Source organism: Xenopus tropicalis, chromosome 1, assembly GCF_000004195.4.
Source record: "Xenopus tropicalis strain Nigerian chromosome 1, UCB_Xtro_10.0, whole genome shotgun sequence".
NCBI classification, from domain to species: domain Eukaryota; kingdom Metazoa; phylum Chordata; class Amphibia; order Anura; family Pipidae; genus Xenopus; species Xenopus tropicalis.
The window spans coordinates 40,801,249-40,819,531 of record NC_030677.2 but is presented as its reverse complement, the minus strand read 5'-3'; the positions used below and the strand labels follow the sequence as shown (position 1 = coordinate 40,819,531).

At 40.3% G+C, this 18,283-nt stretch overlaps 1 protein-coding gene across 1 annotated transcript in view; it reads right to left on the bottom strand.

Moving 5' to 3' along the window:
* The window catches only part of cracd (capping protein inhibiting regulator of actin dynamics), an 86,000-nt gene that overhangs the window by 2,674 nt on the left and 65,043 nt on the right, over nucleotides 1-18,283 (bottom strand). The window contains exons 5-9 of the mRNA XM_004911201.4: nucleotides 11,178-11,313; nucleotides 7,352-7,519; nucleotides 4,974-5,042; nucleotides 4,078-4,260; nucleotides 218-2,741 (exon numbers count right to left, since the gene is read on the bottom strand). Of these exons, the coding sequence (XP_004911258.2) occupies nucleotides 218-2,741; nucleotides 4,078-4,260; nucleotides 4,974-5,042; nucleotides 7,352-7,519; nucleotides 11,178-11,297 (3,064 nt within the window). The 5' untranslated portion in view covers nucleotides 11,298-11,313. The remainder of the gene's footprint in view (nucleotides 1-217; nucleotides 2,742-4,077; nucleotides 4,261-4,973; nucleotides 5,043-7,351; nucleotides 7,520-11,177; nucleotides 11,314-18,283) is intronic.

Here is an 18,283-nt window from a genome sequence, read left to right as displayed (position 1 = left end):
ATTAATGAAAGTCACCATGGGCAACGGAGTGATAGGTAGAAGTAGCATCCCCTGTAAGCCTTCAACTGCAGGTGATATAGATAGAAGTTGTGCTTCATTGTCACAGACATATACTATATGTCCCAGTCCCATTTGGGGCCCTTTTCCTTTAATTTTAAGCCAGATCATTAGCATGCATTAAAAAACAAACATACTAGAACAAATAAATTGACATTACCCTTGTTAATATGTTCTGGTCTTCTCTCTGACTTCTCTCTCCAGGGTATAGGGATCGATGGAAAAGAATACTTTTTGTCTTTTGCTTCTGGCTCCTCGTTTTTAATTGGACTTGAAGACAGCAGTGCCACACTCCCCTTGATGGATTCTCCCAACATTTCTTTATTTGGGTCACTTTTTTCCAGCTTCTGTACAGATAGATCAACTAGATTACTTCTATCAAGTTTAGAAAGCACGGAGGGCGTTGGAGTTGGATTGGGTGGTTTAGGAGCTAGGTATGGTTTCTCAACAGAGAGTGATTTAGGCACAGTTCTACCTCTGTTAGGTGAAGGAATGTACGAACTGGAGGATGATATCAATGGGGGAGATACTGAATGAAGATCTGTTAGACTGCTTGAGGTATCCATGGAGACTGACGCCAGGTTATCTTTCTTTATTTTGGTGGGTGATGCTGACAGTTCTTTTCTAGATGTACTGGAAGGTTCTGTTTCATCTGCTGCACTGAATGATGCTGGCACACCGTCAAAACTATCACCTGCACTATACCGTTTTTTTCTCTTTTGGTCATTCAGTGGGTCAGAATGAAATCTTAATGAGTAATTTGTTCTTCTCAACTTGACTCCAAATGGAGACGTTTTCTCCTCCCCATTTTGTACAGTCTTATCATTTTTCCGTGTTCCATTGCTCCCTTGTAGTTCAAGTCCAGTTTGGGACTCAGCCTGCCCTCTACGGGGAGAGTGAGGAGGATGGGGAACAAGAAAGGATGGAAGATCTTTTGAAAATATAAAGCCTTCTGTGCTATTATCACTTGTCACCTGCTTTCTCAGTTTAGTTGGGATTGTTTCTTGCAAACTATTGACTTCAAGAGATTTGTCCTGAGTGGCATCGTTAGACAATGCTGGCTTTACTTCTGCTGCTGCTATAGCTTCTGTATTTGATTGTGTAGACATAGTTTCAGGCTGCTGGGGTTTAACACTTTCAGCAAACTTCTGCCATGCTGGAGTTATGGAGAATTTAGCGCTGGCTGACAATGTTTTCCTTAAATTGCTATGGAGCTCGCCACTGCCTTTCCCAGTCAAGTCATCTCTCTGTAAATGTGAATTTCTATGTGTTTTCTCAAGCATACTGATATTTTCAGATTTACTTAAGATTTTTGATCGGATGGAAGTCCATTCATCCAAGATTGACTGGCTGTCTAAGGACTGTGAGGTGTACTTTGTTTTACTGCTCATTTGGGTTGTGTCTTGCCTTCCTTTCTCACTTTTTATCGTTTGGTTATCTAAATGTTTTTTCTCATCTGTGAGACCCAGCAAAGACTTACACGCAGTGTCCTTAATTTGGTCGAGGTTCACTGCCGTGCCACAAAGCTGAGCACCTGTAACTAAAATAGCTGTGTGTGGAACACAGTGAGATGATGGGAGGACATGAGTGTTTATATTAGGTTTAATTTCCTTTTGCCCAAGTGAATCAGGAGAGACAGTTGCTTCTTTGGAAGGTGTAACAGGAGATAGGTTAACTCTCTGAAACAAAATTTGCTTTTCACCTGCCGTCACTTTGAATGTGAATGGTCTTTGCCGCTGGTCAAGTTCCTTCCATCGTAATTCTTCACTAATTCTCCCTTGCTCCTGTTCTTCAGAAGGCATTTGCTGCTTATTCTGCTGGATCTCTTCATCTTGACTTGTTTCCACAATCATCTCTTCTTTTTCAGTGACATCTTTGTCTTTCACTGTTGTATCTGATGCTAAAAAACACACCTCCAGTTTTGTATTGATATCTTTTTTCTTTTGTTGATTTTGCTTCTCTAAAAGTTTTAGTTCTTGCTGTTTTTGCTCCTCTATTTTCTTTTGTTCTTCTTGCCGTTGCCTCTCTTCTTCCTGACGCTGCTCCTCTGCCTGTTGGAAAGCTTTCTGTTCTTCTCTTTCACGCAATTTTAGCTCCTCTTGCCTTCTGTATTCCTCTAGTTCTTGGAGAATTTGTTCAGCGCGTTGCCTTTTTTCTTCTTCAAGACGCAGTTGCTCTGCCTTTTGGATTGCTTTCTGTTCTTCCCTTTCACGCAATTTTAGCTGTTCTTGCCTTCTGTGTTCCTCTAGTTCTTGGAGAATTTGTTCAGCTTGTTGTCTTCTTTCTTCTTCGAGACGCTGTTGCTCCTTCATTTCAAGTTGCTTTTTTAATTCTTTCTTTCTCTCCTCTTCCTCTTCCTGCTGTTGCTTTTTCAGCTGTAGATTTTTTTCCAATTCATCTAAAGGTTTATTTTCAGGTCTGTGTTTCGGACTGATTAGTTCCTGATATTTCTCTAGCTTTTTCTCTTCCTCATTCTGCTTACCCAGCGTCTTTATATCCTTCCCTTCTTCACTTTTGATTAATGCTTTAACCTTCTCAGGAGATTGCACCTCAGTCTTTTTCCACTGTGACTGATCTGACTTATGTAAATTCTGACCTGATATTTCTGTGGAATTGTACAGGGTGTTAAGAGAGTTTCTCATGGGATCACTTTCATTTTCATACTCTGTATCTTCTATATATTCCTGCAAAATGAATGAAATAATCATTGCTTGGATTGAGGAACCAAAACATATTGTGCACATATCATATACATACATAAAACTACAGACAAAAGATCTAAGATAATAATTTGTGGGTAAATATCAGAAGTGACCCAAAGCTAGAGAACACATCTTATAACTATCCAGCTAATCTAATACTACTGCAGCTATAGTTATAGATGTTTGCTAGTATTCTATTTATAAGGAAATTATACTTAATCAATTTAGAATAAGGTTACCATCTGTCCCATACCATCTGGGATAGACCCCATTTCAGAGCTGCTGTCAAAATGCTAATTTGTACCCGTTGGCAGTTCCCGTGTGGCAAAAAAGCCCCCCCCAACCAGTGGCTAGTGAGCAACTTGGATGTTGCTCCCAGTGGCCTCAAAGTAGGTGCTTATTTTTTAATTCTTGACTTGTAGGCAAGTTTTGGTTACACAAAAACCTTATGTACTGCCAAACCGAACATCCTGTAGGCTTCTATTCCTTATAAGGGCTACCAAATAGCCAATAACAGTCCTTATTTGGCACCCCCAGGAATGTGGCTCATGGGTGAAAAAGGTTGGGGATCCCTGATGTAAGTTGTAGGGAATGTGTATGGGTACAAAGTATCTTTATGAATAGCACCCATGCTTAAATGGGAAGGAAAGGTAAAAACAAAATAAGCCATAAGCACACAAAAATACTTCTATCAAATGAAACACAGAATTTCTTGTCTCCTTTTTTGTTAACATGTTCTTCAGTATCTGACTTCCTCTCTGAGAAAAATCCTTAATTCCCAGGGCCAGAGTCTGCGCAGCTCTCTCCTCTCTCCTGATCCCCCCTCCCATAAGAATTTATAAAACTCACTCCCACCTCACTTCTTTGATGGGGTAGCCAACAAGCAGATCTTTCTCCAGATATGTGCACCTAAAGCCCTTGGGCCAAAGAGCAAATTACAATGACATGAATAGGAACCGTTGGAGTGAGGACTGCATTAATGAGCTGATATGGTCCCCTATCTGACAGGAACATGAAACCAGCGATCGATACCTGACCAATTTATGGCCAGATACAGTCAGGGAGGCCTGTCGGGGGTGGTCTAAAGGACCCAAATTAGCAGCTAAAATCTGCCCACATATGGCCACCTTAACTCTAAAGGTGCAATTGTGTTAGAAAATAAGTGTAACTATCATTTTTATTATACCTGTACCTAAATTTTTTATTTTGCTGAATATTTGCCCTACTGCATTTTGCAATAAAATAGTGCCCATTGTACAAGGCTGCACCAGACCCAGCTCATATATATTTCTATGCAATAAATGTTTGAAGCCATTACCTGGGACATTCCTCTGTGCTTCTTTGACACCCTCTGGTTTTTTGGCTTGACAGAAAGCTTATGCTTAGCAAAAGTATTATCCAGGCGGTCGACAGAGCGAGGAACGGCATCCAGATTTATAGACTCAATTGTGCCAGACACTGCGAAGGGCCTTTTTGACCGTGATGGCTTTACTGGAGTCACCTGAAGGCAAGCAAGTAAGAGTCGTATGGAAAAAGCAGCAACAAGGGTTATTTACAATCAAAAAAATATTTGTTTAAGTTGACATTCTCTGCAAGATTCTAATTGAGCTATTGACAGATATCACAAATAGCGGTGTTTTTCCTTCACTCAAACACATGGAAATGTAGTAGTGCCTGCTAGAGATGTAAGTAAGAAAATGAAAATGGCATTACTTGTGCCAGCTTGCACAGCAGCTTCTGGGGGCAAAGGCCCATGGCCATGGCGTCCACTGCACTGGTAGAGAAAGGCCTGGCACTGCTCAGACAGGAAGATTTTGGACAAAAAATGTGCAAACTGTGTTTTAGAGATGCCAACCCAGAATTCCATGTGTTCTTCATCGCACTCCCTCTGCCACAGGCATGCCCCGTTTCCCCCATGTGACTTCCAGATTTGCTTTCTGCTCTTTCAGGTGATATAACCTTAGTCTTATAAACTGATCGCATAACTGTTTATACTCTTTCTACTATATATAGTTATATTTCCTTCTCCCCCTGGTTCAAATAGCATTACCACCTGAGCTGCTTAAAGGTGTTCTTATATTTGTCTGTGTTATGCAATTATCATGTAATGGCATGTGCACTCTATGGAAGACTGCATCTTAATAAAGCATATTTGAAGAGTAAAATAAAATTTAGCTATAGCTCCCCTTTAATATAAACAAAGACTTATCTTACCTTTTCCTCTGTTTTATGTTCAAGTTCAATATTGTTCATGGAGCTGAAAGAACTGGATGATCCTGTGACCTTTTTAAGAAAAGAGAAAATGAAATTCAAAATATTGTCCTTATTTTGTTGATTGGAGCCTGTATCTGTGTTCTGTGTATTGCCTTGTGATAGATTCCAACAATGGGAGTCATTTATCGAGACTGGGCAAATTTGCCAGTGGGCAGTAACCCGTGGCAACCAATCAAATTGTTGCATTCATTGTTCTACCTGTAGTTGGCTGTAAAAAGAAAATCACTGATTGGTTGCTATGGGTTACTGCCCATGGGCAAGTTTGCCCAGTGTTGATAAATGAGCCTGAGTGTATTTGGAAAGCACAGTCTATATGTTTATCAGTGGGGCATTAGGATGACACCCGTGAAACACCTGCATAGCACTGCAGAACTATGAAGCATGAACTATTTTTGTACAAACAATGGATACTGGGGTATCATACATGGAACTGGCCTTGCATATTATGTGTAGAACATAGGGGTAATTTACGTGGGACGTAAGTACTAGAGTGCTAGGGGATGCAAGTATTTGTGCCCCAGGGCTTTGCCTCTAGATCTTTGTCCTGTGCAGGCTGTAAATACAGGGTGCAAGCAGTGCCCGTAGGATACATAACTCTTAAACCTTAACGCCCACTGCACTTTGCAATTCTCTGCTTTTGCCTGTCCCGTCAGTGGTAGTGGAATACAAAGAATACACGGGGCCAGCAACATACAGCAGAACACTCACAAAGGCAAAGCAAAAATGACACCATAAGTGTTTGGGTGCAAGCCTGAGATCATCATTGTCAGTGGGCCCCTTTACCTCCAGGGCTTATACAGCAGCACTGAGTCACATGGAAAAAACAACAAAAAAAACCTCTTTGAACACACTAGGGGTTATGGTGCCCTCCAAGGGTAAACTGTTTACCCTGTTCTGTTTGCAGACAATGTGTATTTTTCCTTGAAGTTATTAAGAAGGGCATCCAAGGGCAGCATATCACTGCTGAGTAACAAGCTCAGGGAGTGTATAGGAGATTTATTTACACTCATCTAATAAAACCTGCAAAATATCAGTGTGACAGCATGAAATCTGCAGGCCATGCTTGGCTTATGACTGTTAAGGCCTGTTCCTTGGCTAAGGTCCTTTAAATCGGTGCCCTACAGAAAGTGTTTCCATAGATACAGTGCCCACACATTCGCAGGAGCTGAACAGATTTGACTGAAAGGTTTCTGAGCCTACGGGAAATGGAAATGCTTATTATCAAACCGGGCCATGAATAGAGGCAATACCAGGAGGTTAGGGCCCCCCAAAGTGAGGGAAGAAACATATCGACTATGGGTAACTGCAAATCCCAGTACCTCTGACAGCCTCCAGCTGTAGCTATATTTCAACAACAGGCATGGCTGCCTCTTAAAGCAACAGTAACACCAAAAAAAAAAAGAAAATATAATGTACTATTGCCCCGCACAGGTGAAACTGGTGTGTTTCTTGATGAAAGACTGCTATAGTTTGTATAAAGAAGCTGCTGTGTAGCCATTCAAGATCAAAAAGAAGAACATAGTAGATAAGATGTGTAGAATACAATGGTGAATCTTTTGTGAAGCATTTCCAGAAAAGAATGAAATCAGTGTATCCCTATTATTTATATATTGCTGACAAATTCTTCAATGCTTTACAGAGATTATACATGATTCACATCAGTCCCGGCCCTACTGGAGCTTACAATTAAGGGCTCTGGCACACGGGGAGATTAGTCGCCCGCGACAAATCTCCCTGTTCGCGGGCAACTAATCTCTCCGAATTGCCATCCCACCGGCGACAATGTAAGTCACCGGTGGGATGGCACACACTGCGCAGGCGATTTTGGCAAATCGCCGAAGTTGCCTCGCGAGGCATTTTCGGCGATTTGCCAAAATTGTGCCGCCGCATGTGCCCGCCGGTGGGATGGCAACTCGGGGAGATTAGTCGCCCGCGAACAGGGAGATTTGTCGCGGGCGACTAATCTCCCCGTGTGCCAGAGCCCTTAGGGTGAAGACACACAGAGCTACTAGTAGCTGCTACTTGTCATGGCTACTAAATGCTGATCATTAATAGATAATTCTATATAATGTGTTTTAGAAGAGGCAATTCTCAGTATTGTCTATGACAGGGTATTTTCTGTTTTTTAGTAGCCGTGACAAGTCGCTGCTACTAAGTAGCTCCATGTGTCTTCACCCTTAGCTAATTCAAACACACACTATGGTTCTGAGGCATAACTGCTGGCCCGGGTACAATATTATACAGATTGCTGTATTTCAGGTGAAGTATCACCCTTGGAAACCCCTAAAGAGTGCATAATGAATTTCTTGAAACCTTACCATGGTAGCAGCCTTTTGTTGTGGTCCTTTGTCCTGTTCACCTCCTATCTCCATGGGGCTGATGTGAGAGGTGTCCATTTCTCCTGTGCTAGCACCCAAACCTTGCATTCTCTTTCGTGGTATACTGTCAGGACGCAGGCCAAAATGGATATTTCCTGATAACTGTTGCTAATAACAGACACAAAACTAATATATTAGATATATTTTACTATCTATCTATCATCTATCTATCTATCTATCTATCATCTATCTATCTATCTATCTATCTATCTATCTATCTAACCAAATGAAATTATGCCTAATGAAAGAAAATATAAAAGTAACTTTGCATGATGCAGGGGGTTTTAAGTTATTTGTAAATGTAATTGATATTAAAAGCAGTCTCTCTGGCCCTTTCTGCGCTGAATTTTGAAAACAAATGAAGCTTTCCATCGGCCAAGCATTACCACAATGCCTTGCAGGCTTCTTTAAAGGGTGGTTCAACTTTGGGTTAACTATTAATATGTTATAGAATGTTCTAGCTACAGTGCAACTAGTCTTCATTATTTTTTTTTTTAAGTTTTTGAATTATGTATCTTTCTCTTCTAAATCTTTCTAGCTTTCTAATGGGGGCTAAAATTATTATTATTGTTACTTTTTATTCCTTATCTTTCTGTTCAGACCCGCTTTTATTTATAATCCATGGTCTCATTCAAACCACTACCTGGTTGCTAAGGCAAACAAAACCCTAGCAACCAGCCACTGAAATTTCAATTTAGAGAGCTGCTAAACAAAAAGCTAAAAACATGAAAAACCACAAAAAAATTAAATACAAAAAGAATACCAATTGCAATTTGTCTCAGTTACAAGTACGGTAGTTTCAAGTTGTCTACATTATATTGAAAATTAAAAAGGTGAACAACCCCTTCAACAGATCTGTTAATCAGCTGGCTTCTGCTAGACTGTATCAATAATCAGAAGCAGCAGTGCAGAGAATAGCAACAGAAAGTTGGATACTTCTTTCAGTAGCAATTACATTTACAAATAACTGTAAAACCATCCAGAATATGCAATGCCTGTATATTGGAAAGTTGCTTAGAATTACCTTTACTTTCATAAGGCAACATTTTACTTTTGGGTTTACAGTCTGTTTAAGATCGTAGAATACACATTCATTTTCTAGTAGTAATCTAGTAGGTGTAAAGGCTGTGTTACATGGAACATAAAGAAATCTCTGCCACTCTATAAAGAAATCTCTGCCACTTAAGAAGTGCAGATTTACAGCAGAGCACTGAAAGTCACTTCTGGCACACAGTGGCTATAAATTTAGTGGTATAATGCGGGCAGGGTAACATTTGTTATATCATGCATATGTGGCTTTTCTGTGATGCAATTATCCGGTTCCTATAGAAATAGGACAGGCATATCTTCAGTTAACAAAGTCCTGTGCCAGAGAAAATTTGGATCAACTGCCAAGGTCTAGCTTCCTATGTCTGCCAGGTGCTTATGGACTTATTTACCCGCATTCTAATCAAGGTCTTTTTCTTGGCCAAGGTTTTAGGATAAGAACCCACGTAGTGGTTCAATCACCCATGATAGATCCCAGCTATCGTGGGCGACAAACAACTCTGAAAAGGCTTTCCACCAACCAGTGGTTATCTAAATGCCCAAAGTTTCCTCCTGCAGGCAGCTTCTCGTGACTTTGGAAAATGAAGCGATGCACAGGGCTTTCTACCTGCGACTCCTATTGTTGCCCATGGAAAGCCTTTTTGGAATGGTTTGTCACCCGCGATAGCAGAGATCTATCGTGGCCAAATGAACCGCTCTGTGGGTTCTTACCCTTATAATTCAGTCATGGCCACACATTCTCAGGAACTTAAAAGCTTTGATTGAAAGGGTTTTGAGGCTTCTGGTCAGTTAAATTGGTGTCAGTGCCAGGTGTTTATGGGTTAAGGCTTATTAGCTGTCCTTCTGATGCATTTATCCTGATGGACACTGGCACAAGCATGCAGGGAACTTACATCACAAGGGCACCGCATCACAAGTGTCTCTTCAGGTTGCAGTTTATGGGGATACAATCTGCAGTGCCACATAAGCATATCACTCTCTACGCACTTACAACCAGAAACCTGTTTGGGACTTGTGGCTTCTTTAATCCTCTATCTCTTCCTAACAGAGAATCACCTACAGAGTATACCACAACTTGTGTACAATTTACCAAAATAGATGATAATTTGGATCAATATTTGTGCGCTCAAGTTGTTGACACGACTTAGCAGGTATCCAGAATGATGTTAATTCAATACATCATGTTTTTTGCACTCATTAGCACCTCTGGCTGCAGTTGTGGAACACAAGGACCTGTCCCCCCCCAATAAATACAGTGGTGCTAGTGTTTATCTTTCTGATAGGCAGTGCAGATGAGGAGGCCTGGCAGGGGGTACGAGCACATATAGGCTTGCCACCTTTTCTGGGAAAAAATACTGGCCTTTCTATATTTTAATCTTTCCTTCCTGTTAATAACATTGACATCAAGCATCATTTTTACCAGCCAGGCAGGTAAAATACTGGCCAGGTGACAACCCATATAGGATGGCCAAAATATTCCCAGGGGAAACCTAAATGTTGGCTGGAAGTCAGGACCTTTTTCTTCAAATGCCAGCTATCCAGACATTTTGCACAGAGGTTGTAGGTGTTACCCATACTAAATTCTTATTTCCCAATATACATAATTATTAACACTGGAGACAAACATCACTGGTGATGTTGCCCATAGCAACCAATCAAATCTTGTAGGTGACCATTTAAATAACTTGTAGGTGACCATTTAAATCTAATTGCTGATTGGTTGCTATGGGCAACATCACTGGTGATTTTTGTCTGCAATACTCTCCTTTTGGGCACCTTAAACCCTAAGGGCAGTGACACATGGGGAGATTGTTGTCGCGGGCAAAACTTGAGGAAACTTCGGTGACTTTGGCAAATCAAGGCACCACGTATTTATATTCTAGCCAGTGGGATGGCATTGCTGTGAGATTAGTCACCCGCGACAATCGAGATTTGCCGCGGCACAACTAATCTATTGTCCTGTCATGCTGACTGCAAACCATGATCTTTTCCTTTTTATGTAAAAAGCCGTCTTTATTAATAAAAACTACAAACTAAACATAGGCAAATGGTATCACAGCACAGCCTCTATGCACTGGATGCAGTTGCGCGTAGCTCAATACTGTCCTCTGCACACACACAGGAATCACTGGAGTTTTCTGGACTCTGCTCAATAGATAAATCTTCTCCTGATTGCAGCAATGTACTGATAGCATTTACACCTGTTTATCAGCACATGTTCCCCTGTCTGGACTATGATCAGCATTTTACAGTACTAAATACCAAATAGTAGAGAAGAACTCCAGATGGACAGGAACACATTGCAGAAGTCTGTATGCACATTGCTGTTATGTAACAGCCCCTGTAAGTCCCACAAAAGCATAAGCTATTCTTTTCTATAGAAAACGAACAAGTTTGGGTCTAGGGCACAGAGGGCATTTGCATGGTGATGCCGAGAGGGGATATAGATAAATGTACATTTCAGCTGTGGTTAAATTACAACTGCCTGGGTGAGAGGGGATACTGGGTTTATAACCAGAGCTGGAAGGCTATAGGTTGAGCATCTCATATTTAACACTTTTCAACAACTTTGGGCACCATTTAGGTGGAACAGTCCCACATAGCAGGTCTGGACATAACTTGTTACGGCCATCACACGGCACAGCAATCAATCTACAGGTTGGGGGGGGCAAAAATAAATATTTAAGTGGTCTTTAAGTGTGTTTTTCTCACCACGTACCTGGAGAGCCTTTACATTTCCCCCAAGGTACTCCTGTGATATTGCCTGAATACTCTTCTCCTCTTCTCCTTGCCCAGCTGGCATGAAAATGCTGTCATGGGAGAAACACCTTGTTCCCATACTACGGCTGAGGAACCTGAAATGGTAATTTTAAAGCATTATAAAACCTGTCACATAATCATATCCTATTCCTGCCTTTGCTAAGCCATAGTTCTGGTGGTATCTTAATGTTGACCTGTTACCATTATGTGAAAATGAGACAGTAATACACAACACAGCAAATACAGAGATTATATACACTCTACTGTAAATCATAAGGATATTAGACTTCCAGCATGACCTATAATACACCTATAAATAGTAGGAATAAACAACATTTTTGACTTATGTGAGTCTGCATTTGGAGTGATGGTATCTGTTAGCCTTATAACATCATACGGTCACAAAATACAGACGTAACCCAGTAGCTGTACATGTTGCACACCATGTTGGGCAACCAGAACCAGTTTCTAAGAAGGAACTGTCTCCTCCAGTAGCTTTCTTACTATATAAACCCTTTTTGATTCATTACTTAGTTACAGATGTTTTTCTTTTTCCTTTCCTATATTCCCTAAGATGCTAACAATGCTTTATATACTGTGGTGTATTGCTTTCCTTTTACCAATCTTTAATAGTTGGTTCAATGCTAATATACTACTTTTGGAGCCTGATTACTATGGATTTCATGGGTCTTAAAAAACACATATTAAGTTGCCTCTTAATATTATTTGAAATGACATGCTGATGTTGTAGCTGTACCTCCACTACCTTCACAAATCCACAGTTGCTGTGGCTAATGTGTATTCCCCCCCCCCAGATGTTATTTTATCTGACAGATGTTTGTTTCTAACAGGTTCCATTTAGATAAACATATCATGAATGTCATGCAGCTTTTCCCCAGGATATTTGGTTTATTACTGCAACATAGTCAAGGGACAGTTATCCTTTTATGAGACCAATGAACCAATGAACCCCAAATCTGAAAGGAAACACCCTGTTATCTCAGCCACTCCTGAATACTTGAAATTGATTCTTCTTTATTTGACACTTGGAGATTCTTCTATCAGTGACCATTGACTCATATTAAAGAATTGATTACATTTACATATCTCATTCAGCCCTTCGTAATATTAACAAGGCTAGTATTTATCCAGTTTTATGGTCTGATCATGCTACTGTTCAGGTATCTTTGTATATTCCTGATAAGCTTCCTGGCAGGCATTCCTGTCGGTTAAATGAAGCCCTTCTTTCCTTCTTACTACAGTTTGTAGTGAAAATGCAGATGCTTTTGAGAACTATTGGGTTGATTATCTAGATGAATCATTTTCTGTGAATAGGATTTGGAAGGCATATAATGGCACTATTTGAGATACTTGCATTAGTATAGCTTCTCATGAAAGAGAAAGGCTCAAACTAGATTTGGCAATGAAAACAATATATTTTCATTTAAAACAGCTACATAAATGCACTTTCAATGCAAGTTTTTGACTTATCTTACTGAGGCCTGACAAAAGCGAAAATCCCTTTTATATCAAGCCAATAAATCTCTTCAGTGAACTCAACATTCATTTTTTTTTTTTATTGTTTTAAAGGGCACCTGTCACCCTCAAATTGTTTCCCCCACTAGAGGTGCAGGCTAATAGAAGCTGCACTCTGGTTGGAGGAAACAATAGAGTTAAAAAAAAAATAGCCCCTGCCAGTGTAAGGCTGTTGACACCAGGAGGGAGCTTCCGGTGCGGGCAGCCATCTTGTGACACTTGCATGTAATGAGCGAGTTCCACAATTGGCTCATTATGCACATGTGTGTGATGTAGGAGGGTGAATTGCACCCACCACTCCCAGGCACATATGCACAAGGAGCGAGGGAGAGCGGGGAGAGGCGCGACAAACAACATAGCCGCCCGCACCGGGAGTTCCCTTCTGGTGCAGGCAGCCTCGCAATGGCGGGGGCTATGTTTACAAAAACAAAACTATTGTTTTCCTCAACCAGAGATGTTTCTTGCTACACTTTCCCTTCTTGCTAAACCTAAAAAAAGATCACATTTGTGTCCAGAACTATCTCCCTTATATCAGTTCTTATAGTAGATTTTTGACTGATTTTCTTAGCGGCCAGATTTAATATGTGTATCTCCCTCAATTGATCCATTTGGTTCAGTCAGGGCTTGATTCAGGTAGAAAAATATTTGATGCTATTCGCAGATGACATTTACACCTGATATCACAGACTAATATTTCTATTAGTTTAGGTTCATTTAGATCTCCTTTACTAGTTTTGATGTTGGATATTCATAAAGCATTTGATTCCCCTTCTTGGCCTTATTTATTCTAAATACTCCCTAAATATAATATCACTGCGCCATTTTTGAGGTAATTGCTACCAAAAATACATTAAATACAGATACAGGCAGTGGGAACTTAAGTCCTATATACATTTAATACAATGAGAGCCTTAAATACATTAAATACAATCAGAGGCAGTGGGAACTTCAGTTACCTGAAACCTGGAGAAGGTTTCAACATTGCATAGACCAGGGGTCCCCAACCTTTCCTGCTCGTGAGTAAAAAGACTTGGGGAGCAACACAAGTGTCATAAAAGTTCATGGAGGTGCCAAATAAGGGCTAAAATTGGCTATTAGGCAGCCTCTATGCACACTATCAGCTTACAGGGGCTTTATTTGTTAGGAAATCTTGTTTTTATTCAATCAAAAATAACTCCCTGGTTTGGGGACACTGAGAGCAACATCTAAGGGGTCGGTTAGCAACATGTTGCTCAAGGTGGTTTTTCACGGTGAGGGCAGTGAGGTTGGGGAATGCCCTTCCTAGAGATGTGGTAATGGCAGATTCTGTTAATGCCTTTAAGATGGGCCTGAGTACGTTTTTGAACAAGCAGAATATCCAAGGTTATTGTGATACTAATATCTACAGTTAGTATTAATGGTGGTATATATAGTTTATGTATGTGAGTGTATGGATTGGTAAGTATAGGTTTTGTGTGCTGGGTTTACTTGGAAGGGTTGAACTTGATGGACTCTGGTCTTTTTTCAACCCTATGTATCTATGTAACTATGTAAGAGTGACTGGTTGTGGATCACTGGCATAGATCAAAATGAAGTCACAAATTGATTGCATTTCTAAAAATGCTCCATTGATCCTTCCAGTGGTAGAATAGCACCCAAACAGAAGAAATTGGAGACTGCCAACACACCAATAAAAATACATATATTGGTTCAAGAATAATATTTCAAATGTTAGAATGCATTATTTGCAATGTACACTGTGTAATTTAGTAATAAAAACTGCACCATAAGAATTACGACTGAATCTGTTTAAAAGAAGAGGTAAATTGATGGTACACCCTATCTCAGTACACTGCTAGAAACACTGAGGGAAATGTAAGGCATTGCATTATCAAAAAAAAAAAAACCCAAAAAACTGGGCAATGAGAACAAAAATGGAGTAAAAGGTTGAGAAAATGATTGGACCCACTGTGCCAAATATTTGCCCCATGTTTGTCTATTTTGCCCTGTTTTCTTCCTCAACAATGCCATTTATTGTGTTTTGTCAGGTATCCCTTATCATTCTGCAGTGACTGCTCAGCTGTCTGCATTCCACTGTAAGTTATAAGCAAAAAAATGGGATCTGATGTCAAAAGCTGGACTTGGTATCTCACGTGTGGATATTACTTTATCTTTAACAGCAGCAGTTTGTATCATAATATTAACATCCGTGACATGAAGCTTGTGCCCTTCCAGCTGCTGAGTCACAAAAGCCATAATCAAATCTGATTCCATTTGCTGCGTATTAGAAATCCTCAGGTAATAAACTGCACAACAGATTTGTTTGGCCAACTCAAAGCTCCGGCATCATACACAGTCACTTCTTCCATATTTCATGCCTGGTGCCAGCTGGTTGGGTTTTAAAACTGCACGTAAATAAACATTGATTACCAGGTATTTCAATTGCTTGTATGAGTGTTTTGATCTGTATTAAATAGACTGCACATGCAAATTCCCAGTCAAAGGCTAAAATACTATAACATATATGTATTAAACTACAAATGCAGAGAGTGCTGCCTGGAAATGCAGTACTGGGGGGGTGGGGGGGAGGGGCTGGTGGTTATTGGTAAAGCAAGTCGTGCAAATACACCATCAGGGGCTTCAGTAGACTTGACCTGCTTCAAAAAAGAATACATGCTGTTTTCTTAGTGCCTAAAACAGTTCTGTAGGCTGTTTCTAGGTAGAATATTGTTTACAAAGGACTCTTTCCATCAGTAGTTCCCAAATTGTGGGGCTGGCTTACCAGAGGAGGATTTGGGGGAGAAGACTTATTTGTCCTAGATATTCTTGGAACCATTATGAATGGTTGACATGTTGATGTTTTATACACCTGTAACCGTGTTATGAACTAAGACTGGCCCGAGCTATAGACTGGTCTCTTGGGAGGATTCACCTCAAAACAGGAAGCCATTGTCTTACACAAAGTTAAAGCCCTCGCATTATATACAAGAGTAGGTATTCACTAACCTATTTCTCTACTCACACCAGTGGTTCTTGAACAGCTCAATTCCATTATTAGTCAGCACATATCTTTTGGGGCACCCTGGGACATCACAGGGGTAGCTTCTGACCTCTAAACCTGTCATTCAAGCCCCTTTGCTGGTTATTATGGGGTAATGAACAGATGTCTACAATAAAAAAAACCTGAAAACCCTATTATAAGGCTGTACCTCCACATTTTTTTAAGCTATGTCTGTTTGGGAAGGGCTGTTAACTTCTCCACTAAGTCACAAGAACTTTGGTAACATCCATTCCCACCTCTGATCATGTGCCAGTACTTCGGCAAGCCATGGCCATTATAAGGTAGCTTCTTCCTGCCTGTAGTGCTTGATTATAGCCTGGGTTCCAGAGGGCCATATGCTTGCTTTTAGCTTATGTTTTCTGCTGCTGACCTCATCCTATTTACTGACCACATCCTGCTTGATTCCTGCTGGTGACCTCAGCCTTTCTACTAACTTTGTCTTGCGTGTTTTCTGCTGCTGACTTACAGCAACACCCTGACCAACCCCAGTATGCCTAAACATTGCCCACTAAATACTGAAAGCGTGAACATTTCAGGACTTCATAATGTGATGGCACTCTCTATTTAGAGACAATTAGTGCGCATACCTGCAAAGTTAAAGCCACATTCTCATGTACACAACTGCCAAAACATTATCTGCCCTTAGGAAATCCAATTAGCTGTAAACATGGTTCTCAACCAGTTTACAATTAAAGGTAATATGATTGGTAAGAATGTATAAAAACTAGAAATCCTTGCAGGTACAAATGTGGCACCCAAAGGCAAACACAGACTTCCAGATCATTGTTAGGGGTTGGGGCAATAGGAATTTCTCTGGGGTGCTGCACATTCCCAGCTCTGCCCAAATTTCAGGGCTAAGTTCATAACTCTCCCATACCTTCAAATTATTATCTAAATCTAGAAATGTAGAAAGCACCAGTATTCCTATTATGCTATAGCCTCACAACACTTTGTTCACTACTGCCAAGTATTTACACATTTAATTCAGTGATCTTCTAGAGCCATAGCAGTCTGTATAGAAAAGTAAACAATTAAACAAGTAAACAATGGCTAGAAAAAATGACTAGTAAAAAGCCAGAAATAGTTTTATATTTGAGGCACACAAAAAGTAAGGAAAGTTTGACAATGCAAAAAGAAGGAAAAAGACTTCTCCATTTGTGAAGGGGAAATTAAGGATTTCCAACATGCAGCTCTCCAGCTTTTGTTAAAGCAAAGCCCAGTCCCAGCACCCCATAACAAATTTGTAACATATACAAAGTCTACATCAATACATTCAGGCCCGGACTGGCAATCTGTGGGCAATCAGTAGGGTTGCTGTAAGCAAAGAAAGCCACAATTTAGTGGGCCTCAGGGAGGCTGTTTGCGCCTCTGGGTACCTGAAATGCCAGAACCTATTTTAAATCCCAGATTAGACCTGGATCCGGTAACCCATAACAACCAATCATGTTTCCTTTTATAAATATACATACATAAAGCCAATACAACCTTAATATTGATTGCCATGGTTTATAGGAACAGCCCATGGAAATTGCTACCAATGTTACTATATAAAAGGGGAAATCAACTACTTTCAGTGCACAAGAGTTTCCAGTAATTCACACACTGCAGCAAACATAACCAGGTTAATTCACGACCAGACTGTAAAGGCAGGACAGCACACATCAGCAATAACCTAAACAAAGCTTAGTCTTATGCCTGGTGCACTATGTACCCTATGTAACTATGTAGACAACCGTTTGGTAGTAGGGAATGCTGCAAACTTCATGAGTGAGGGTTGGCAAGATTGCTCCTTTTTAGTAAAAAACCCACAAGATTTCTACTGTGTTAGATATATTGGAAGCCAACCATCTGTCCATCACTGAAGTGGCTTTTGCCTTTGTCTGCTACTTATAATAATATGCCTGGCTCTGAGCTGATTTCCTAATTATGTCCTTATTTGCATGTCTTTCTCCAAATGAGTATGGCTTTAACTCAGGCAATCAATTTCATCTCACAAAGGTCAGAGTCAACGCTTACAGTCCACAGCTTAGAATAACCTGTTCTACTAATATTACCTAGAGTAAACATTTCTGCACCTCTCGCTTCTCAGCAAGAAATGTAAAGATCACAGAATACCGTATATGGCAAAGACTGCAGCGCTCTGACTCAACCCAAATCAAGACGTGAGAATAGGACTGAATGTGATTATGGGCTGCAGATTGTTCTACACTATTTATGTAATTACATATGTGTTTTATTATAGTTTCTGTGATTACACCTAAAAATACATCAGAGGGAACTTTGTTGCAGAATTCTTAATATCAAAGAAGGGAATACTAATATATTAATGAATATGCTTGTGTCACAGAGGTTAAAAGAAGCATTTACATAGAGGGTGTGCACCATAATAGAATATAGTATGCCAGACTGAGTAACTTAGTACCGGCAAACAAACAAAAACAACTCCTTATTGTGCTGATAATATCTGTCTGAACTTCTGAGTTATGTGT